A 23,673-nucleotide genomic window follows, 5' to 3' on the forward strand; every position below is an offset into this window, starting at 1 on the left:
TTTGAGACTCAAATCATACATCCAACAGGGCAATCTGATCAACCCCATATCCCAAAATCCAGTCAAGAGTTGTCTCTGATCCAACATTGAACTTAGACAAGCATGCAGTAACAAGAAGGGTTTGATTTCATGAAAAGAATCACAAATCTGCTAACCTGTTCTTACCCCACATAGTCCCTTATATATCATTATAGCCAACTTGTGTTTTTAATATAGTGATTATTATCAGAAGGTTAAGTCTCAGGGTATCATTTTTCAGACTTGGACCTGGGACCAAATAAGGGAATTCACCTTTTTCTGCAAACCAGGACAGAATTGTTTGAGATTCAAGTACAGCTGCTTTATGCCTATACAAAAAGGTTTTCAGCATCCATTGCAGTGAGCTAGCTTCTCTCTGAATTTTGCAAATGAGGTTGTATCCCTCCACGATGCTTATAAAGATTGGTAAGTGGTTTAACATATAAATCATTCAACTCAAACTTATGGAAAGCCTTTTATGACTTGAAAATGTGTTTGGATCATTGGATGGAAAGGGAGAGAAGAAGGAAGGGATGTGGGGAGATAAGTCCTCTCCCCCTGCATGATCAGTATACCTTATATATTTGGAAGTTTGGCCCTGAAGTGGGAGAGAATGACCAGAAAACTGTATAAAAGACATTCAGAGAAGCTCTACATACATCTATTGATCATCCAAGGCAGAAAACAAGTAGAAAGATCAAACCAGATATAAAAGATTTCTTCGCAGACAAAACCTTTAGACGATTATGCATTCATTTTAATGAATATTATGTACAATTTTCAGATTTTCTCCATTGTAAACTCCTCAGTATACATCCTAATCAGCCTAGCTAGTAATATGGTTCTTTAAATGCAAGCACATAAATGATGCAACAAATTGCAAAGATTATGACAAAAACATCAAATGTGAGGGCTGTCATTGCTTGATCACTCAGCTCCATGTTCCTCCCACCAAGACGATCAACCATATCGGGTCTCGGTTTGTAGTTTCTCAAGTCTTGCTGGTAAGGGTCCTCTAGCCTCATCCTCAGCTTCTCAGCTTTACGGCTTGCAGCCTCTTGAGCAAGCGTCCAATCATAAAAACGACGGCTCTCTTCACTGCTTAAAACATTATAAACCTCTCTTAACTTCATGAACTTTTCTGAAGCAGCTTTTAGAGGAAGTGAAGTTGTGTCTGGATGGTACTCTTTTGACAGCCTCCTGTACGCAGCCTTAATCTCTTCCAAGTCAGCTTCTGCTGACACTCCTAAGAACCTGAATGATCAATATTAATGGGGGTTAGAAGCATAAACTGACCAATTTCAAGTTCCATCAATGGTTGAATAAATACTAACTATTACAATTGAATCTATAGCCAAATTTAGCAGGGTAAAATGATTAGAGTTTCATAACAGGTAAAAATTGCAGGGGCTCCCCGGGCTTGACTGATGGTAAAATCTTAATGCATAGGATCATGGTCTTGATCTTGCATCCAAATTGTTGTACAGCTCAGAAGAAACCAATGTTTCTATCTAGCAACTTGTAGTATTGGTTTTTCTATTCTGTTTTCCAATGAATAACGGGGGACTGCTGCTATGGAGGAAAATTGAATTTGAAAGATTTAATCAAGAACCATGAAAGTAATGGTTCTGCACATGCTAGCAAATCAGCAGTATACACATTTCTGTTCAGTTATACCATGCCTTGGAATCAAAATAGAAGTAATTGGCAAAATGACAAGACTCACTGGTAATGAGAATCAGAGGAGTCATTGAGCAAGTCAGCAAACTTCTCACCGAGGAGATTCTTTTGCTGCTCTTCAGCATCTAGCTTCTCCTTGGTTTGCTGTGACTTCGACGAACCTCCAATCCACCCTTCATCTTCATTATCCCAGTGGATTCTCGTATCAACTCCCGGCGGTGCCCTTCGGCCTCCGCTTGGCCCCTGGGACGCAAACACGCCCAAGCTGCCGTAGTTTGTTCTTCTAGTTCTCGCCCTTATTCCTCTTGCTGCTCCTCCGAGGTCGTGTAGCAGGTGAGTTACGTTATGGGGTTTGAGTAAGAGAGAATATGAAGCTCGAAGAGCATTGTGGGATGCCATGAGAGGGAGGGAACCGAACTCTTTAAGATTAGGTGGACGTATGAGGAAAGTAAGAGCCCGCATTGCTCTTCGGCCATTGCCTCAAGTTTTGTGTGGCTTAGAATTGTGAGGTCTATTCCCATTTTGGGCTTTTGGCCTTTTGCTTTTGCTAGTGCAATTATTAGGACAAAAATCCAAATATTGATATTGCTCTTTTGTTTTTTAGCTAGTTTGAAGCTAAATAGTTATTCCTCTTTATTTGACTTCTACAGAAATTAAAATAAAATTTTTTAATTTGACGTATTTTATATTAAAATTTGAATTTTTTTATAATCTAAATATGTAATACTTTTTAATACAAAAGTGTAATAAATTTATAATATTATTAATAAAAAAACAAATATTATCTAATAGTATTCATTATTTTTGATATTATTTGTTGTATATGAGTATCATGTATGGGTACTCGAAGATATTCGAATACCAAATATCTAATGGGTGATACTCAAAATAAGTATTGAATTTAGTATCCACATTTATTCTAAACTTGAATATAGAATATCAGTATCTTATATAATTGAGTTAAAAATTCATAAATACATAATTAAAAGATATTTATTGTTATCTCTATTATTAATAATAACAACTCGTAGATTTAAGATTCAAAATTTGTAAACGAATCTTGTAAATGTTAGTAGGACGATTACTATATTAGAAAAATATAATATTGTTAGAAAGAATAATATACTGATCTAAATCCCTTGTTCAAGCCAAAATGTCTATTTTTAATTAATTTATTTTAAAAAATTTTATAATTAAAAGCTTGTAAAGAAAAAAACTTCATAATAAAAAAACAAACCCATATGTTGGGCCAAATTCAGCGCAGTCCATTTGGGCTCAATGGAGAGAAGAAGCAGTGGTTTTTAAGCCCAGAATTAGCTTTGGAAGCGAAATCCCGGGTAAGAAACCAAGGAAAAATGGCGTCCGTAATATCTTCTTCATCAGCTTTACCAACGCGGCCTCTCGACTCATTCCCGACTCACTCAGAACGCTCCAACAAACTCACTTCTGTCTCGTGGGTCTCTTCATTTCCCAGTATCAACATCTCCGTTAACTCGTTCACACTCCCTCCTTCTCCCTCTCTGAACAAGGTATTCTTTTTGCTTTAACATTGTTCTGTTTGGTTCCTGGGAAAGGGATTCGGATGACATAATGGGTTTTTGTTATGTTTAATAACGCTGTTATAACTTTGCTAGGAATGTAAAACTAAGCTGAAATAAAATTGGGTTAGTGACAACATATGATGAACTTGGAAAGCTGGAGTTGAATTGTTCTTTTTTTTTTTTTGAAAGATAATGGAGTTTAATTGTTAACTTGATGGTAATGTTGATGCCGGTTTGCCTTTGCCTTTAGATTTCAAAGCGCAGTGTTCTTGGTTTCATCATGTAGCTAAAGATGCATGCTTGATTAATGATTAACGTTGACTATGTCATTAACTTATTTGTTTAAAATGATAAAAGTTTCCCATGGAGGAAGCAGCTTCAGGGGAAGCTTTAAATTTAGGTGTATAGTTCTAATTCCAGATTTTGTAAAAGGGAAATAAGAGAGCATATCAAGATTTCATTATTAAATGTAATGAACAATATAATTTGACCCATTGCTCTCTGTTCAACTATTGTGGAAAGTCGAGAAATCAGAGTTTTTAGTGGTTGAATATCATGATTTTGGGAGTGCAAAGTCTGCTAAGCTAATTAGTTATTATTGGCTTGGAATGGACCTATTCAATACATTTGCTAGATTAAAAATTTTAATACTTAACCTTTCTTTTTTGTATATTGTAATCATGCCAATGACGGTCCTTTTGTGGTTTATTAAGTCCAGTTTGCTTGCTGATTTATTGCACAAGATGGTTGCAAGACAAAGTTTTCTAAAGTTGTCCTTTGCAGCAATATATGTTTGTTGAAATTGAAACTCAATGATGTCTGATGAACTTGATAAGAGCTTGCTGGTTTGGAAGGAATCATCTCTTTTCAATCTAGTGCAGAGACATGTACTAGGCCAATTAAAATTTTATAATGTCTAGAAATAGCAACATTATTGTTGTCTTGAGTATGCCAAGGCATTGAAGACTTTAAAACAACTTCTGCATTATGGAATTTTATCTTGAAGCAGATGATGGGTACACACTGTTAGTGATGTTAAGATCATAAATATTAATATTTACGCTCTTGAGAAAAATAGTATCATGGTGCTTCTATCTTAGGTGAGACGAGATAACATCTTGCTATGTACTTGTTTTGTTGTTTATTAGCTTGTTCAGAGGGGTCAGTTAACTATAAATGTTAAAAGGAAATTCCAAATAATCAAATGTCTTTGAGCTTACGTTTTGTTCAAATTGAGAGCATCAAATTTTCCTCTCATCATTTTTCTAGACGTCAGGGTGGAGGGGTTTCATCATTGGATGATTAAAATCTGTAAACTGGTGAACTCATATGCACAATTTGACGAGTTGTCTTCTGTGTAAAGCAGAACGCATTTGATGACAATTTTAGTAATTCTTTTGAATCCACAGGGATCTGTGTACTGTTTAACATTTGAGAGATCCCAAATAGTGCGGATTTTAGTTTCCATATTGAAAAGTCTGAAACGGGTTTGCTCTGGTTTTTTCTATGATACTAAATTATGATTTCCTGTTGCACATATTCATTGCATGGATAAGTTACACGATGACACTAACTTCAGGCAGCTAAATCCACTGAGGAAAGAAAAGAGAACATAAGTTATTCTGTTTGACATTTATTTGTAGGGTTCTTTTGTTCAAGCTGCCTGGACCAGGAGATCCCGTGGTGAAGCTGCAAAGCAACCCAATCGGAAATCATGGAAACAAAGGACCGATATGTATATGAGGCCATTTTTACTAAATGTTTTCTTTTCAAAGAAATTTATTCATGCAAAAGTGATGCATCGGGGCACAAGTAAAGTAATATCTGTTGCTACCACAAACGCCAAGGATCTTAGAAACACTTTGCCATCACTCACAGATCATAATGCATGCAGAATAATAGGGAAACTTATTGCTGAACGATCAAAGGACGCTGATGTCTATGCAATGTCTTATGAGCCTAGAAAAGGTGAGCGGATTGAAGGTAAGCTAGGAATAGTTCTTGATACCATTAAGGAGAATGGAATCATATTTGTATGAGCCAACCACCCATTGCTGTAACAAATTAATCTATTGTAATTTGTAAATTAAAACATGGAAATGCAATCAATATTTAGAATATACTATGCTTTGAGCTTTGCTTCCTTTATTTCTCAATATTCAGCATCTTTGATGTTAGAATCATGTTGTGCACTGGATTATAAGAAATTGAACGATGTGTTACTTTGGATGGACAATCATTTTATTTAGTATCATGTTCTGAAGATAATGTGTGATGCTATGCTTGTGGAGTTCGCGGAGATCAAATTCCTCTCTTTGTGTTTGGTGGTTAGGATTTGATAAATTCAACTGCAAATTTTGGATTATTAAGTTGGTTCGGTTCCATGAATGCAAAATGTTTCATGTTGTCAATTCATTTTTGCCAGATTGAGCTTTGTTCATAAAACTCTTGTTGCCCATTGAAAGACTTATGAATATCAATGCAAACACATGAAGCTTGAGTGCTGAGGTTTTGCACAAGGATACCCTTCTGTTTTCAGCTCTGGAAGTGTTGTTCCCTTTCCTTCCCATTACTTAGTGTCTCCCTCTCTCCTATTAGGTGGCACTTAAACAACCTAGAAGTGAAATTCCAGTTTCTCTAATTCTCTAGTGGGGTTTAGCCCTTCAAATTTTTGTGTTACATCTTCCATCCGTATACAGGAAATTATCTTATATTGCTAGGAAAATTAAGATCAATCTGATATTAAACTTACCAAGATTAGACTCTTAATCTGTTGCAAGATGATCCATTTGAGATGAGAAATTATTAAATAAATGTCAATTATAAGTCTTGTCAATCAAATGAGATATATCATTAAAGGTTATGTACAAATTCATGTCAAAAAAGGAGGTGAAAAGAGTACTTGTAACAAGTGTGGCGATTGTTGCCATGGTTCTATGGGACTATATTCTTGTCTTCGCCCTTTTTAAGGCATCCTCTCACTCTTCCTCCCAATCCAACCGAAGGAATCAAACAGAAAATGACTATGCCCAAAATGACCATACCGATTTTGCAAAATTTCCAAATTACAGCTGATATTCCGAAATTACTATTTTCTCCTCGAAACAAGATAACCCCTTTTTGGTAATCTCAAAAACCCTAACCGGGGGAGCTCTCTTGCTTCACTGCTTCACTTTGACAGTGAAAAGAAATGGCTTCACGAATGGCGATCTTGACCCGAACACGGACTCTATGCCGCTTCTAAACCAAACCAAATCCATTTCCACATACCCTTTCCTCTCTCAGGAACCCCAACTCGCCGAGTCGACTGACACCACTCAGACTACCCCTCTCCCTCCCAACCCAGCGTCCGGAAGCCCTCTCTACCACGAGAACTGGCGAAACCCAAACGCGGCCCAAAACTCAACTTCCCTATCTCAATCCTTGATCCCCCTCGGCTTCCTGGTCCAAGCCCCGGGTCACCGGATTCAGTACTTATCCGAAAATCTCGACGCGCCGGCTTTAATGAACCATTTCGCCGGTTTGATGACTCAGCAACGATGGGCCGACGTGAAAGAGCTTTTCGAGTTCTGGGTTCGATCGCTGGATAAGAATGGGAAGCCCAATAAGCCCGATGTGAATCTTTATAATCATTATTTGAGAGCTAATTTGATGATCGGAGCATCTGCCGGTGATTTGCTTGATTTGGTGGCGCAGATGGATGATTTTGCCATTGTTCCCAATACAGCGTCGTTTAATTTTATTTTAAAGGCCATGAACCAGGCTAAGGAAACTGAAGCTGCTAAGAAGTTGCTTGAACGGTTAGTTATACATACATACATACGTACATATATATATATATATATATATATATATAGTTCTCTCTTTTAAAGTTTTACTATTTTTTTGTTTTTGTTTTTTCTTTAAATGTAGGTTACCCTTAGCTTGAAAGTTTCATAAATATTTCGTTTTTAGTTAGTAAATAGAAGGAAAATTAAGCGAAGTTTTCCCATTTGCTGTTAAAGTTGGTTTCTTTACATTTCGAAAGTAGTCAGCGTGGATTGATTGATCAGGTATATTAAAATTGTATGGAGAATTTGAATCCTTTAATGCGACTATGATCTGGAGAAAGCTCTTTGGGTACGATCTCCTCTGTGATTTTTACCGTTTTAGAGCCTCCATGAAACCAGTAAAACTACTGGAGTTGGAGATAGAGTGGTTGTCTTTGGTTGAGGGTTTGTAGTATTGGTGGATGTTGTTGTACCAAATTTTACTACTCTGAGATGTCTTAGAAGTGGACGAAGATTGCACCTGGGTTATTAAGTGGGACAGAAATGGAGTGGATGCAGGCCTTTTTTTTTTTCTTTTTTTTGAAGAATTAGAAACCTTTCTTTCATAAATTTTACTTTCAAGAAGGATGTGCATTCATTTTTTGAATAGAAAATAAGTGCATCCGTCTAGCACTGCTTTAAGTTTATTGCTTATTTTGGGAATTACTTTCTAAAATATTAGTGATGTTAAATTGGTATTGGAGGTATCACCCTTCACTTTATTGGTGTCAGGATGCTGCAGGGTGGAGCAGAATCTTTGCCTGATGATGATTCTTATGACTTGGTTATTGGGATGCTGTTTGAGGCAGAACAGATTGATGCAGCCTTGAAATATGTAGATATGGCCTTAAAATCTGGTTATTTGTTGTCTATGAGAGTATTTACTGAATGTGTGGGGAGCTGTGTTCGCCAAGGCCGGCTTGATACTTTGGTTACTGTTATTGAGAGGTGCAAGGTATATGATTCATTTTGTTGGCACCGATATTGTTTTGATTAAGGAGGTTGCTCTTTGCTCAATATTTGGTTATGTAACTTTGTTCTTATGGGTCTTCTCAGACAACAGATCAGAATAGAGCTCTTTATCCAAATTGGAATTTGTGCAACTATCTTGCAGAAGTTGCAATGCAAGCGGATAACAGCAAGTTAGCATTTTATGCGTTGGAATTCATGGCCAAGTGGATTGCTCGGGGTGAAATTGCAAGGCCACCTTTCTTGCTTTCCGTAGATCAAGGCTTAATTGTCTCAGCATTCGCAACTGCAGGTAGGACCTACAGTTCAAACCTGTTGGATGCGTCCTGGGCAATCCTACGGCGGTCATTGCGTCAAAAGAAGGTGCCTAGCCCTGAATCTTACCTTGGGAAGATGTATGCTCATGCATCATTGGGGAATCTACAGAAAGCTTTTGGTACACTGCACGAGTTTGAGGCAGCTCACAGGAATTCCATTAATGAAGCAGAAGATTTGTTCTCGCCTTTTACCTCTTTATATCCATTGGTTGTGGCTTGCTCCAAGAAGGGTTTTGAGACTTTGGATTCAGTATGACCTTTTATAATTCAAATTACATACATTCTAATTGATTTTCTATTGAATCAGCTATTATTTAATATTTTTGGTGATTGTGATAGTTCTTAAGAAGAAAAAATTAGTATGAGAAATATCAACAGACATGCGGGCTGCTTTTTCAAATTTGAATAAGTCCAATTTTAAAAATGAATAATAAATAAATATTAAGGAAGTTCCTTAAGCTGCTTCATTGGTCGCTTATTGAGCATTTGAATGAACTACCAGTTGCCTTTGTGTTTTCAATCATAGAATATGTGGAAATACATATAACTTTTACTCCATCTTTCTGTTCTTGCAATGGATGCATCATTGTAGGTCACTCTATCAAAATTTAACACTTATTCATGTCCTTGTTACAACAATTTTTTGCAAGGAGAAATATTTTTGCTTTTCTTTTGAAAAAGTAAAGGCTATTCAAGTTTGCACTTATGGCATTCAATTCATCATTGCTTTTTTAAAATTTTTCATAGACCTAATCTATATATTCTGCTCATCAAGGAGGTGGTTGCTGATGTTGCAAAATTGAAATATTCTCCCCAGGTATATTATCAACTTGAGAAATTAAGCAGTGCAGACCCTCCATACAAGTCCGTTGCTGCTCTGAATTGTATAATTTTGGGTTGTGGAAACATATGGGACATTGAGCGTGCCTACCAAACGTTTGATGCGATAGGTTCTTCTTTTGGGTTGACCCCTGATATTCATTCATATAATGCTCTAATGTATGCATTTGGAAAGCTGAAGAAGGTATGTATTTATTACCTCTCTCCCTTGTATGCAAATACTCTTGCAATCTCAAAAAATGCATGCGTACATGTGGATGCATGCATTAGTTTTTCTGAGCTTGTATGCATGTATCCAGGATATTCTTGGAAAGGCTTGGCTTAATTCCTTGCTTGTCTTTTTCTCTGTTTAATGCAACCTTTTTTTTTCTTTCTCGGGCCCATTGCATACTCATGCAATCTAAATTACTCATGGAACCACCCCCTTCTCCCCAACTGAAAGATGTTTTTTGGGATTTAAGCTTTGAATTTAGGCCTAATTCTTCAAGTTAATAAATCTTTGCATGGCAGACTTTTGAAGCTTCAAGGGTGTTTGAACACATGCTGAGCTTGGGTGTGAAACCCAATGCTAAGTCATATTCTTTGCTTGTTGATGCTCATCTCATCAATCGAGATCAAAAATCTGCTCTTTCTGCAATTGACGAGATGGTAATTCCATTTTCTCTCTGATGGGTAGAACCTCATGATATCTCTGTAGAAAAAGATTAATGGCCATTCAACAATTCTTTTGGCAGGTGACTGTTGGATTTGCACCCTCAAAAGAAACACTAAAAAAGGTCAGAAGGCGATGTATACGAGAGATGGACTATGAGAGTGATGATCGAGTTGAGTCCTTGGCAAAGAAGTTCAATATTCAAATGGGCTCAGAAAACCGCAGGGGCATGCTTTTTGAGCTTGACTATGGCACTGAATATGCATCAGCATCATAGGTAGGCTCTGCTGTATTATGATATGAATGCTTGCGTGAGAAAGGTCCAGAAAGTTTTGTATGTGTTACTTTGGATTGAGACAGTTTTAATAGTTTATTTCTCTACTCTGTTCTTATGGTAGTTGAAACCTTGAATTTTATGCTATAAAAGCTCACTGCAAGTTGGTTTTTTACTCAGTTTCTACTTGATGGCATATGTTTTTGCTAATAAAATTAATCTCTCTTTTCAGATTCAGGTCTAATTTATGTTGGAAATACAATGATGATTGGGGGTTCACCAAGTTCACATGTTGCAAGGTCCAATGAACCCACTTGACTGTACATTATTTGATTTTTGTCAATTTTGAGCCTTGGCAGGATAACTGTCATGATTGTAGCTTGTGAATTTTTACCTAGTTTCCCTATCCCCATTTTTTCTTCCTTTATATGCTTTCTGAGGAGTAGGAACAAAATGTTAATCAAAAGATACTCATATGTTGATGAATAAATTATAAATGTAGAACCATCCCAATTATTTAAGGAGCAAAGAGCATATATTTCTTCATTTTTGTTTCTTTCACCCAATAATTTAATCTAGCCTTCTTGTTTATCTCGCAATTTGCGGTTTAATGATGATGGATGTTGATACTAATTTGCCTGATGGTACTAGTCTGAAGTCTGAAGGAAAAAAATTAAAAGAAAAGCCTCAGTGTAGGCTTTTTCTTGTAGCTCATGAAGAGTAAACTAAGATGGTTCAGATTCAGTTCATTGTAAAGGAGAAAACTAAGATTGTTTAGTTCATTCTAGTTTCTACCTAAGATGCATGCTGCTGCCTGTTTAGGAGAGTTTGCCTACTTAATCTTAGTTGCGTTGGTGCTAGTGTCACACGAAGCGTTTCAAAAGTAGGTGGGATGCTGCTGCCTGTTTAGGAGAGTTTGCCTACTTAATCTTAGTTGCGTTGGTGCTAGTGTCACACGAAGCGTTTCAAAAGTAGGTGGGATGCTTCAATCTTGTATCGGGTAAATAGGGAATTCTGGACAGCTTATAAGTGTGAGCATTGTATATCCTATCAAATTAGCTTTTCGAAAAGAGTTATGATTGTCTGACAAAGTGATATCAGAGCGGATTTGATCTACACTTGATTCACACCAAACACCGCCAGCACCTCCAAAGAGTAGATAGATAAGGTGGTCGCTGACGACAAGGGCGTCACCTCACTTAAGAAATAGTTAGGGTGCTTGCTTTACAGGAAATAGGTGATGATTCTGACAGTAATCACAGAAATGCAAATGCTGATCTAAATCCGTTTGATGCTTGAGTTCAACTAACTGAAACTTGATACTCTTCGTTATAGTTAGTAGCATTGGCATTGCCAACAAAAAAACAAAACAAGCATTCCCTTAGGAAAAAATCAATGGTATTTCTCATTTGAAATATTATTGTTCCAATGTGGTAAGATCATTGTCCAATAAAGCCAATCCGGGAAGTTGGGGTTCTTTTATTCTTTTTCTCATTCCTTAGTTTGGTTGTCAAAGCATCCCTCTTCAAAAAGTTTTATGAGCATAAACTAGGCAAAAATTTCCAATCTTCAGTTGTCTTTGTTATCTATACGTTAGTGGACAGGGCTTTGCAGTCCATCTCCAGCTTCCTTAGGATGCAGGACTTAAAGCAGCCTTCTGAAAGGGTAGAAAAACAAAAAGAATTGTCAAAAACTTGAGCCTGACTATCCGTTGCAATTAGAGATGATGCAGAAGTTAATAGAAGTTATGGCTGCTCTGTTACGGATCTTACTCTTTTCTGTTCTTCCATGTTTGCCTTGATAAGGGAATAGATGGCGACTCCTGCAATGGCTATTGCAGTACCAATCCCAGTTTGTGTGGAGATCTTATTGCCTGCCATATTTTTTGCAAACTTCAGTAAAAACAATGACTAAAATTAACTAGCTTGACCAGTTCAGATGTCAGATCTTCTGGCATGCTTAAAATTTGTTGCACTGAACATATCACATAAGAGAAAGAGAGCCGGATTAATTACCAAATACCACAATAGAGAAGCCGATAACGAAAACTCTCTTCAATACATTTCCGACTGCATGTGTAAGGGGTGCAACCCGTTCCAAGGTATTAGTTGCAAGCTGCATTTCTCAGCTCAAAATCTTGTTAGTTCAGGTGAAGTAAACCTTTGTGGAAAGAGATTCATTCAGAATAAAGGAGCAGTCTAATTAATGTATGATACATACCTGATTGTAGAGATGATAAAACATTCCGATCCAGAATAAGTCAGACAAGAATTTGACTAGACCAACTTGGGCAATGGCATCTCTGAAACCATGTTGCATCAGCCGAGGTCCCTCAATCTGGATGCAGAGCAGATCCATATTAGCTAATTCATAGTGATAACTTGCTTAATCAAAGTGAAAAGTTTGTGCAGATCCTATTGGTTTTCGATCTACTTACAAATATCGCTGGTGGGAGGCAGACGAAGAGAGCGATTATTGAGATATAAGCATAAACATTTGTGCTATCCATCCCCGTCTGTCAAAAGTCAAAAACCAAACGATTAGAATTTGGAGATTAATGGTTGCCAAGAATACTCAGCTTGCAGTAGGTCTGTTCTGTTTAGTGACATGAATAGGGTACATATCTGGAAATGCTGCAGTAGCAGATACGGAGATTCAAATATAAAGGAAAGGTAAAAGCTCCTTCTCTAACCATTGCTTTCTTTGAATATATGCTTCTATAAGTAAATGCAATGTTTGAAATCATTGCACTAACGAAACCAGTCCAATTGAAAGAAAGTTCAGTCAGTGAGGCCATTGAAACACCTAAAAGGTAGAGTAGAAGATAACATCAGTTTCAGAAGAGTCCTAAAAAAGCTGTTTTACATGGCAAGATTTTACAAACAGATTGATTCTTGCAAGGAAGAGTGAAGAAGTAAAAAGGAAGAAGATGGTAGTCCAAAAAAGTTTACCAATAACAACAGGAGCTAGTGAAAGCCACAGGGGCAGGGGAATCTGGTGGCCTAAAACAAACTGAGAAGCTGCAGCGTTAAAGAATGGCTCCAGGGCTGTGGTAAAAACATAAAACAGCAGTTAGGAAGTAGAAATCATGAACTTAGACATGACTTGAAGCTGTTAGGCTACTGATTGAAAGAAGTCTAATAAGTTTAACTAAACAGAAAGTAGCTAGATCAATGAAAATTGTCTGTAGTTGTATCTACCTGTTGTTATTTTTAGATATCCATGCAGTAGTTCAAGGTGTTAAGATACTCATAATCACAGAATTGTAAAACACACATCGGAGCATTGACAGAAAACATTGCCATCAAGAAGATTACGAAGAGAAGAACTTCTCACGCAGGATTGACCTAATATATTCTGTTAGAACTGTGGATATCTTAGAACTTTTATCATATACTCTTAAACTGATTAGTTTGTTACCTCTCTTAGAAGGTTAGAATAACCATGGCTGTATACAAGAATGAAAGAATGGCAATGTGGTAAGTGAAACATATAAGGTAATTAACTAACACTATGTCTTAAGAGAACCTGGATAAGCACACAACAGAAATATATCCCTTATTAGGACAAACACATGCTTAATGCTAGAGAAATTACACTTAGAACCAATGCCTTTTCCTTTTTCGCAGATCATGTTACCTTTAATAGTGTGAGTGAAGGACACAGCAACAGCTGCAAATGATACATTGGACATGACATGTCCAAGGGCATGGCAGAATGCAACAGGAGTCAATAGCACCAAGAGCTCCTTATCAATTGGCTGGTAACAGGACAGAAACTCTGTTTCTTAGAGGAAAGCCATAGTGTAACATTAGGCAGCAAAGATAGCAACTGAGAAAACTAAGCTTACAGCTCTTTTGGGCAGGCCAACAGCCCAGCAGACAAGACAATAGACCACTCCAACTACCAGATGTATAACTGAAACGAAACTGCAAAAAGGGAGAAAAAGAAAGCACTCTCTAGTATTTCAAAAGCCATACAAAAATGCAAACAATTCTTAATCTAATGGTACATCATGATCTTTTACATAACAAAACTATCAAGCTGGTGTAACTTACTATGGATATGGGAAATAATTGTAGACCTTCTTGTTGAGTATGTTGAAGATTACATTTAAGAAGTACCTGTACAGATTCAGAAAACAATCAATTTGAAGAGTAATATTCTAGCCAGACAACATGTAAGATAAAGGTGTCAGTTTAATTTGTTGAACCTTTTATCATATTTCCTTGGGACCTAGGAGGCAGGAAAGGCTCTTAAGTTAAGAACCCACAATGAAATACCAGACAATTCATCATGGGAGCACAGGCACAAAGTCATACATTCTTGTATGTACTCAACCAATTAAATCCCAAGTCTAATTATTCTTTAGATTTTGATTTCCGTAAAAAGGTTAGAAGAAAGGAAAAGATATCGCTTACCACATAAAGAAGAAAAAACCAGTGACCAAAGCAGGAAATCTCTCTGCAAAACTCTTTGAAGGCTTTGCATACCTGCAGTTAAATGTATGAATGAAAGACAAGGGGAAAAAAGTAACATAAATTAGCAAAAGCTAAACAAAACAAGAGGATAATCAAAGTCATGTGCCTAACCCATCAGAAATCTCAATTTCACCACCATCAGCAGCCGCAGCAGCTGCAGCGACCGGGAACTCAACTTGGCCCCGCCGCCTCAAGGTCTGATTCCAACCAGGCAATGTCAAAGGCTTGCCAGAGAACCCTACAGGAACCCAAGCTTTGTTTTTGTCCGGTAAAGGTGAAATCGCAAGGCCCGAGGCCCTTGAAGAAGCTGATGGTCGAGTCTTGAGCAAAAGACAACTAGGCAAAACTTTGTTTGTCGATAAATATAGAGAAGAAAACCGAGAATTTGTTACCAAAGTATGAGCCGCGTTAGTGATTGAAGCCATCTTGAATTCAACTAGCAAAAAGAAAAAGATCAAAAGACAACTATGGAGAAAAGGGTATCGAAAGAGCGTGTTGGTACTGAAGTATAGGGAGAGACAAAGGAGTTGGGACGTTGGAACCAATGGAGTAAATCTACAGCAAGCGGAGAAAACAGAGAGAGAGAGACAGAGGTTTAATAGTTTTAATATAATAATTACAACAGGCAAGCTTATACGGAAAGCGTGAAAGCCTAAAATCTAGCCAGTTTGGATTCCATTAACATCATAGGAAGCACCCAATGGAAAGAGAATGGCGAGTAGGAAAAATAATCACAGAAAAAGAATCTTTCAGCCTAGAGGAAAACTTGAAGGAGAACGTTAGCTCTGATGAGTCAGCTTGAAGCTCAATAATGGAGAAACTGTAGGGGACAAAAGAGTTAAAAAGAAAGAGCAACAAACACGAGTCAGGGTCGTTTTGATTCGTTTTTGTCTTTTACCCAAAGTTTCCCTCTCAAACTAGAGCAGTTGAGCTCTCCTACCCCACCTTTTCAAGACTTCCATGAGTATGTACCTATGACATTATCTTAGCCCTAACCAATTCCCACAATTACTTTTGTCAAACAGATATGGGCTCTTGGAATTTGATGTATGATAGGTCTCTAATACATTTTTAAAGAGAAAATTATGAGAAATAATTTTTTTTGATAAGAATACTTAAAAATAATTATTAAAATAAATTTAATTATTTTTAATCATATTTAATTATAACTTAGATAAAAATACCTATAAACTTATTTTAAATAAATTAAATTATTTATTATAATTTTTCTCCATTTGTGTTTTCAATTTCTCTCTTTCAACATCTCACTCTTTCTAATTTTTTCGATTTTTCTTTTCGACATTAATCTACTACACTTTCGATTTCTCTTTCGCACTTTTAGATTTCTCTTTCCAATACTTTGAAGATACCAAATGATGGTTTTGAAGTACTTTAATAGATGGTTATCTGGAGAATTTGACTTTTAGGTATTTGAGATAAAACTAAACAGTAAAAATGATCACAAATGTTTGAAATAGTTTTTAATTGGATCAATTCAAGATCTAGACACCAATAAACTCAAAATTTTAAAATTTATAAAATTAGGTTTTCAATAAATTTTTTTTTCGATTTTTAGTCAAAATAGGTGTTTTAAATAAGAAAATTTATATTTTGATTTATAAAAACATGTTAGAAACACATGCCAAATTATCAAAGAAACAAAAAAAAATAAAAAGAGTTGAGAAGATTTGAAGTTTTAATTTGTAAGTAACAATAACAGTTTAGGCATTAAAGTGTAACAAAATGTTTTTAAATACGACGTGTAACAATAAAATTTTTTTAACATGGTGTGTAATAACAGTAATTTTTTTTTAACATGGCGTGTAATAATTTTTAACCATGGTGTAACATGTTTTTGTACAAAGCGTGTAACAACAGTATTTTTTTTAACATGACGTGTAACAACCTAATTATAGCGTGTAACATATTTTTGTACATAGCGTGTAACAATTTAACCATGGTGTGTAACAATTTAAATATAACGTGTCACATATTTTTGTACATGACGTGTAACAACTTAACCATGATGTGTAATATGTTTTGTACATGGTGTGTAACATCATAGTGTGTAACATCATAGTGTGTAATTTTATTAAGAATAATTTTATCTAACTTAGTTAAAAATAGTTAAAATTATAAAAGATGTTATATTTGAAAACAACTTATTGTTATTTTTTAAAATGTCCCTTTTTCAAATTCGATCGTGATTATTCATGATTATATTATGAATAAATTATAACGAAAAACTTCATTTTGAGTCTTCAATTTATAATATATTGAAAATATAAAAAAATTCGGATTCTATTCAATTTGTTTTATTGAATAAAATCTTTTATTTTATCGAAATTGAAATGGAATTATAGATACTTTTTATATGATCAAATTTGCATTAAAAAGGGAAATTGTATGGGTTGTTGTTGGGTGGCAATGGGATTATTTATTAGTATTAAAACTATAATTTGTTAATAGAAACACAAGGTGGAATCCTTGTCAATGGGAGTGAATTGAGAGGGAGGCTTTGGCTTTCTCATAGGATGAACTTTCTCAGCTTAAAATAATGAAAAAAAAGAGACTAAGCATGTTCAATGACATAAGTCTTGACTTCTTTCTTTATTCTACAACCTTGTCATGTAATAATTATATATATATATATAACATGAGATTTTTTATAATTTATTATTTATAATTAACAAAAAGAATCGGATAATTTCATTTAATTAGATTTTAGCAAGAATCGTCATTTTGTAAAGATTTATTTTTTTATAATTGAAAGAAGAGAGATTTAATCCATACTCTTTAGGCAGGAGATATAAATGTATCTATAGCCTAATGTGTTTTTTTAGAATTAATCATATTTATTAATCTTTTTATTTTATAGATAAGGTTTAAATGGAATTTATAAATTTTTAAATTAAATCTTTTGAGGGAAGTTATATTCAAAATCAAAGTCAATAAATTGGATAAATTTTATTTATTTCAAGATATTTTCTATTTAATCACAAACAATTATTGACGAAAGTATTTTTATTTTTCCTAAAATAAAGAAAAAGAGGGAAGGTTTTAATTTTAAAAATTTAGATATTTTTTTAAAAGAGAAAATTATAAATAAGGCTTAGACTGTGGGCCAAGGTAACGGGCTGAATAATGGGCCAGCCCAGGAATGGAACAAACAAAGCATAATTTGCATGGGAAGTGCATTTTCGGATCAAAGGGGAAATCCCTAGCCAAAAAGTCGAAAGAAACAATTGTTTTCGATTTCGAATTTAATCTGGAACAAGAACAAACGTCTCTTGACGTATTGTTTGGTAGCGAAATTGTAAAAATTGATCGCGAATGGAAGGTGGAGGTGGAAGAGAGAAAGAAGAGGAACAAGATGGCGTTTCCGTACACTCCCCTTGCAAAGCTCCTCCTTCCTCTGCCTCATCTCTCCCCAAGGTCTCTCTCCGCGTTCTTGTTTTCTTTTCTTTTTTAAATATTAACAGTTTTGTTGATGTAATATTATTAGTATTATTATTATTATTGTTAATTTTTTTTAAAAATTTAATAGGAGCAACAACAGGTAGAATTGGAGCTGAGGCTATTGGAAGCACTTGAAATTTATCCTCCCGTCAAATTACGAGGCATGTTTGTGCCTTTTTTTTTTATTTTTTTCGATTCTTTTTTTTTTTTTGTTTTGTTTATTAATTGTTTCTATAAGGAAGAAATTTTCTGTATTTTAGTGTAAAATTGCATGTTTGCCTAGAAAATAAGGGCAGAGGAAAGGGATCATTATTTTCCTAGGAAATTAACTGGAAGAGAAAAGAAAAATATAATTTTGTCAGTGAATTCTGTAAGTGATATACTAATGGAAAGGTCATTTTCCAATATGATTGAAATTGTGAATTGCTGTAACATGTTTGTCATGCTCGTGAAGAGTATAACACATTTTCGGAAGTATAATCGGAGCATCCCTTTCGATCTTTCATAACATTTCTCCATTGTTAACATGTTGATCAATTGAAATGGTGAATTAGATTTCCGCGATGGAAAAGTGTTTTTGCTCTTCCCCAAATCTACATATGTTATATTCCCCAAGGAAAGTGTCAGTGTGGTGGTGTCTCCCCTCGGCGGATTAACTTCTCATTACCTTTAGGAAATAGTACAAACTTTTGTTGAAGGAGTAATTGTATGCCTTGTGTTTGAGTAACATTTGCTCTTTAATTACAATATTTATGCCGAAAACATGTACTCAGGCGGTCAGTTTGTCTTTTTAGCGGGAACAAGTACTGAATCGCTGATAGATAAATAATTAAGCAAAAAGTGCCTTTCATAAACTATCTGTTGTGTTTTTCCTTGGCAATAGAACGTGAGCTTTTACATGCATTTTTGGCTTGACTGTCTGTTCCTTATGATAGATCTAGGAACCAATGGTGCTGACTGCTTGTCATGTTTACTGTTTAGGGATCTATGTTAAGGATTAAGTCACTAGCACTTGTGCAAATTACTTATATACAGTAAAGAAATTTGTGAATTCACACATTTATGGGAAAACAACAACGAGTCATCGACTTCCTTGTTTGCTCTTTTAGCAATTGGTCACTACTCAAGTGCATAACTGTATATCAAATTTGCCTCCATGCAGGCATGCATCGCCACTTTGTCCTCTATGGTCTAATGGAATTCCTGCGGAGAAGGTTTGTTCTGCCTCCTATTCTTTTTTGCTCCATATCAATCCCCCTTTTGGATGCAAAGATTCTGGTTGGTCTTTATTCACTGTTACACTCTCTTATCTTTTGCTAAATTTTGTCACAGCCTTGACCGACAATTTTCTCCAGATGAGGTTTTGCAGTTGCTCGATCGTTTCTACAACTTAGAAGTGCTGGTAACTTATTGTTCAAGATTTCATTTTCATGTCCATCAATTAGTTTCTGTTGAAAATGAGTTTTTCCATTAATTAGTGTCGTGGACATTTCCATGTAAATTGATAAATGTCTGAGTCGTGATGTGATCTAAAAAAATGATTATATAGTGGGTGGCTGGGTGCCTAGTTCAACCCTTTGTTTTCACTCATAGTGGTTGGATAGAGATATTCACAAGCAAAGTTTGGCTCACATGGTGACCGGAAAAACATGGAGCAAATTATTTTTTTTTTGGGGTTTCGAAAAAGAATTGATAGCTGTTGTTATGTGTTAATCCTTAATGTCGAATGTTAAGTGAATGTATTTCTGCTTTGACTTTTGGACAAGTGGTTTTGCTTTCGGGTCATAATCGAAAGGTAGTTGTTGCTCACCTGCTCTTATGCAAATTTCAGAAACCAGATGATGAAGAGATGGATATCCTAAATCACGAGGAAGACTTTTGCTTGCCGCAAAGTTATTTTGTCAAGGAAGAAGCTTAAACTCGATTTTGGCATCGGGTATTTGTCCTAGACTCGGGTTCTTTTATCTGATCTGATGCTTCCTGCTTGTGATCATGTTCCTTGATCATATAACAGAAGATTGTAAAAAATTAGGTTACAATTTTGATGGGATGTATATCGGCCCTAGCATCTTTTGAAAGCTTATATCTGATGCAATCGTTTCATAAATTTGCTCTTAACCCCCCTTTTTTGCTTCCTTTTTGGGAAAAATGTTTATCTAAATACGAATTAAATGACAGTCATGGTATACATGAACATGCATTCTTGAATGACATTTTGAATACTAGTTTGATTTATTTTCATCAACATTTTACCCTGCAAAAGGTTTAAGTTAAATTACAAGAATCCGAACCAAGAAATTCGTCTTTAATCGGGTTGGAAAATCAACTTAAAAGGAAATTGAAAGATTTTTTTTTTGTATAATATTTTTAAAATTTTCTGAATAATTTAAGAAAATTTATATAAATTTTTTATTATGTTTAATTAAATTTTAAAATTTTTATTTTAAATTAAATAAATTTTTATAATTAATAATTAATTAATTATTAATAATAAAAATATAACATCACGTGATGTTAATGTATAAAAATATCACATGATTATGTCTAACATATAATATAATGATTGATTTTACCCAATAAACTCCTGACTAAGCTTTTCATGAACAAAGTGCAACATGTTGAGAAAATGAGAAAACAAAGGATTTACCATTGCAAAACAAAACCGAAAATTTAACCCAAATTAAGCTTAATGGCTGATCAAATTATGTTATGAGCCCTGAATTGGTTCGATTTGTTCATCAATTTGTTCTTAAACGTTGATCTTTGTCCAACATACCTGCGTTTTCTTTTTTACTTTACAATTATTCATGCATGAATTAAAATTCTCACACATTTTAATTTTTTATGATAATGGTTTATAATCGAAACGGCTCTTTCAATAATTTAAATAAAATTCTTAAAAATAAAAACATGTATATATATGTACATATATATTGTCACATCTTTTAAATCATTTTCAACTTTTCAACATTAAAGAAAATAATCTATCAATTTTTGGGGCAACCTTAAAAATTAGCAGGCAGTTATTTCACAAAGCCTCCTTCAATTGATTTAACCTAAGTTTGAGCCATGGAAATTGTGACACAAAATAGCCAAAAGGCAAGTGGGGAGAGGATAAAATTATAAAGAAAAATTTAACATAACAGCCATAGTAGGCAACATTAAAATAAAAGCAAAAGCAACAGAAATGGGGAAAAAAAATAACAGTAGTGAAAAGAAAAACATGGTTGGATCAAGTGATCAACTTCATCATCTGGCTTTGCTTGTACTGAAATTGATCATTAGCATTGTAAAAGGGCTAATAGACTGGTTGATCCAATCCTCTTTGTGAGAAGAGCTATAAGAAGCAGATACTGCAGAGTGTTAAAAAACCATTGAATTGCCACATGCAGGCTTCCAGATTCCTCATTTCTGCAAAAACCAATCAGAGATTTCTTGATGTGAGGAAGGTAAAATGGTAATCAAAATGATAAGTTCCAGAAGAAGAAAACCAGTGCAAGAACTTGCCTCGCCTTTTACCTCAGCTTCTGCAGTAGATTTACCATCTTCACCTTTTATGCTATCTTCACCTGCATTGGTTCATGCAACATCTAAGCTTCAGTGCTTCCAAGCATGCCAAACTTAGAAATCAACTACAAGGCTTAATGTTTGAACAGGACAGTAAGGAGAAGATCTAATAACACTCTGTCCATAACATGACAGGATGCAAGAAATGATGAACAATAAAACAGTGGTACTCCCTGCATCAACATACTATCATTTACTTTGGTCTTTCTGCTCTTAAAAACTACTCAGCAAGGAGAAGTTCCACAAGATAATGCAGGCTGTGCGGTATATAACCAAGTTATTTACTTCAAACTATATAAATACCTCCATCTTCAGGTAAATCAGAAGTCCACAGGGTGAGGTTGTCTCTCAGCAGCTGCATAATTAGGGTGCTATCCTTGTATGACTCTTCACTCAAAGTGTCCAACTCTGAAATTGCCTCATCGAAGGCTTGCTTAGCCAAATGGCAGGCCCTGGGAGTTTCAAATAACAAAATATGTAATGAAAAGGTGCAGCAATTCAGATACTGGAAACCACTTAGACCCTTGAACTAATTATGATAGCTAACATAATTATAGTAATGGTAATGCCATTACAATTCTCTCCTAGATCATTAGTCTCCTTGAAACACAAACAATTCATAATTCAAGATTTCTCTTCTGCTAACAATGATAGATGTAACGTTTATACCTCTCGGGAGAATTCATTATCTCATAATAAAAGACAGAGAAGTTAAGGGCAAGGCCAAGACGAATTGGGTGGGTTGAAGGAAGATCTGTGTTTGCAGCGGCAGAAGCAGCCTGATAGGTGAAAATAGCAACCAAAAAAAGGCAAACTCAGCTGTGACTGCAGAAGTAAAGAACACTAAAATCCAAATACTAGTATGATCTATATACCTCATAGCCTTTCAATGACTGCTCAGCAGCCTCTTTCCTCTCCTGATCTGTCTTGAACTCAGCAACATACCGGTAGTAATCACCTTTCCTGAATCCAAATCACAAAACCCATCAAAATTCCTCAAATAAAAAGAACAAAACCTGGAAAAATTGATCAGCAAAAGCATGAAGGAATAATTAAATTAAAACAACGAGGAGAAAAGAAAAGCTTACATCTTGTAGTAAAAAACAGTGGCTTCACCAGAGTTAGAAGAAGGGATGAGATGCTTGTCAATGATGCCCAAAATGTCAGTGCAGATCTTGGAGAGCTCTTCCTCAACCTTTTGGCGGTACCCTTTGATCAACTTGACATTCTCTTCATTCCCCTTCGACTCTTCCTTCTGTTCGATCGAAGACATGATCCGCCACGAAGCTCTCCGCGCACCGATCACGTTCTTGTATCCCACGGACAGAAGGTTCCTTTCTTCCACTGTCAGCTCGCAGCCGAGTTTCGCTACTTGTTTCATAGTCTCCACCATTTCTGTTTCCCAAAAAAAACCCAAAAATCTCAAACGATTAAAAGTTGGAATTCAGATAAAAAAAGTCGAAACCCAATGATTCTTTTTTCCTCTTCGTTGTGATTTACCTTCGTAACGTTCGGCTTGTTCGGCGAGTTTGGCCATGTAAACATGAGTCTCTCTCTCCTTCTCTGTATTAGACATTGTTGATAACAGATTGAAAAGAAGAAAAAAAATAAAAACACAAACAAAACAGAGCGCTTAAAGGAGAAAAGAAAAGAGATGTGAGGAATGGGAGAGGGAAAGGGAGGATAAATCTTTATAGAGGAGAGTGGAAGAAGGAGCAAAGTGTGGGGCGAAGGGAAGACCGGATCTGGACCGTTAGTTGAAGGAGCGCGCGATTCGTTGTTTCTTTGTTATTTCCTTGAACTTGGATTTGTTCAATCCCTCTCTGTCGGGGATCGGGCTTTTTTTGGAAAATTTAATGATGCTCCTCTCATGCTCCTTTGTTTTGGTTTTTTCATTTTATTATTTTTCATAAATTTATTTAAACTACTTTTTTTTTCTAGTTATTTGATAATAATAATAATAATAATAATAATAATAATAATAATAATAATCCTTTGGGTAATTGGTTTATTCAGTTTTCAGTCTATTTTGTTTGTATTAATATATGAGCAAAAATACCGAATAT

The 23,673-nt window shown here is 35.4% G+C and overlaps 6 protein-coding genes across 7 annotated transcripts; 3 read left to right on the forward strand and 3 right to left on the reverse strand.

The window, feature by feature from the left end:
- Positions 1 to 725: 725 nt before the first annotated feature.
- NDHT (Chaperone DnaJ-domain superfamily protein) lies at positions 726 to 2,145 on the reverse strand. The gene is made up of 2 exons (XM_021444123.2): positions 1,745 to 2,145; positions 726 to 1,272 (listed from the first exon to the last, which is right to left on the reverse strand). The coding sequence occupies exons 1-2, from the start codon at positions 2,095 to 2,097 to the stop codon at positions 849 to 851; spliced, it is 777 nt and encodes a 258-aa protein (XP_021299798.2). The 5' UTR covers positions 2,098 to 2,145; the 3' UTR covers positions 726 to 848.
- An 874-nt stretch (positions 2,146 to 3,019) lies between these two features.
- LOC110428325 (Ribosomal L18p/L5e family protein) lies at positions 3,020 to 5,458 on the forward strand. The gene is made up of 2 exons (XM_021444135.2): positions 3,020 to 3,227; positions 4,883 to 5,458. The coding sequence occupies exons 1-2, from the start codon at positions 3,054 to 3,056 to the stop codon at positions 5,276 to 5,278; spliced, it is 570 nt and encodes a 189-aa protein (XP_021299810.1). The 5' UTR covers positions 3,020 to 3,053; the 3' UTR covers positions 5,279 to 5,458.
- A 956-nt stretch (positions 5,459 to 6,414) lies between these two features.
- On the forward strand, positions 6,415 to 10,646 carry LOC110428324 (Tetratricopeptide repeat (TPR)-like superfamily protein). The gene is given in 8 exon segments (XM_021444133.2): positions 6,415 to 6,468; positions 6,471 to 7,039; positions 7,781 to 8,003; positions 8,105 to 8,584; positions 9,152 to 9,358; positions 9,685 to 9,822; positions 9,909 to 10,103; positions 10,333 to 10,646. Coding segments are annotated over 7 exon segments (1,851 nt in total). The 5' UTR covers positions 6,415 to 6,429; the 3' UTR covers positions 10,333 to 10,646.
- Positions 10,647 to 11,400: 754 nt separating this feature from the next.
- On the reverse strand, positions 11,401 to 15,456 carry LOC110428237 (triose phosphate/phosphate translocator, chloroplastic-like). The gene is made up of 12 exons (XM_021444007.2): positions 14,693 to 15,456; positions 14,522 to 14,593; positions 14,159 to 14,224; positions 13,951 to 14,029; positions 13,740 to 13,860; positions 13,052 to 13,147; positions 12,793 to 12,905; positions 12,538 to 12,615; positions 12,321 to 12,437; positions 12,116 to 12,215; positions 11,873 to 11,973; positions 11,401 to 11,757 (listed from the first exon to the last, which is right to left on the reverse strand). The coding sequence occupies exons 1-12, from the start codon at positions 15,004 to 15,006 to the stop codon at positions 11,731 to 11,733; spliced, it is 1,284 nt and encodes a 427-aa protein (XP_021299682.1). The 5' UTR covers positions 15,007 to 15,456; the 3' UTR covers positions 11,401 to 11,730.
- A 2,334-nt stretch (positions 15,457 to 17,790) lies between these two features.
- Positions 17,791 to 20,251, forward strand: LOC110428332 (chromatin modification-like protein). Its single transcript, XM_021444145.1, has 5 exons — positions 17,791 to 18,016; positions 18,129 to 18,201; positions 19,203 to 19,254; positions 19,373 to 19,442; positions 19,872 to 20,251. The coding sequence occupies exons 1-5, from the start codon at positions 17,915 to 17,917 to the stop codon at positions 19,956 to 19,958; spliced, it is 384 nt and encodes a 127-aa protein (XP_021299820.1). The 5' UTR covers positions 17,791 to 17,914; the 3' UTR covers positions 19,959 to 20,251.
- An 878-nt stretch (positions 20,252 to 21,129) lies between these two features.
- On the reverse strand, positions 21,130 to 23,415 carry GRF12 (general regulatory factor 12). 2 transcript variants are annotated; one of them, XM_021444144.2, is made up of 7 exons: positions 23,108 to 23,415; positions 22,696 to 23,002; positions 22,483 to 22,570; positions 22,277 to 22,386; positions 21,911 to 22,059; positions 21,560 to 21,609; positions 21,130 to 21,451 (listed from the first exon to the last, which is right to left on the reverse strand). In XM_021444144.2, the coding sequence occupies exons 1-7, from the start codon at positions 23,181 to 23,183 to the stop codon at positions 21,446 to 21,448; spliced, it is 786 nt and encodes a 261-aa protein (XP_021299819.1). In that variant the 5' UTR covers positions 23,184 to 23,415; the 3' UTR covers positions 21,130 to 21,445. The 2 variants fall into 2 exon arrangements, with proteins under 2 accessions (XP_021299819.1, XP_021299818.1); XM_021444143.2 differs by having other exon boundaries at positions 21,548 to 21,609; positions 23,108 to 23,414.
- Between the last annotated feature and the right edge of the window lie 258 nt (positions 23,416 to 23,673).

The sequence above is a fragment of the Theobroma umbraticum genome, unplaced genomic scaffold, assembly GCF_002168275.2.
Source record: "Theobroma umbraticum cultivar Fairchild unplaced genomic scaffold, ASM216827v3 scaffold_31.0, whole genome shotgun sequence".
In the NCBI taxonomy this organism is placed as follows: Eukaryota; Viridiplantae; Streptophyta; class Magnoliopsida; order Malvales; family Malvaceae; genus Theobroma; species Theobroma umbraticum.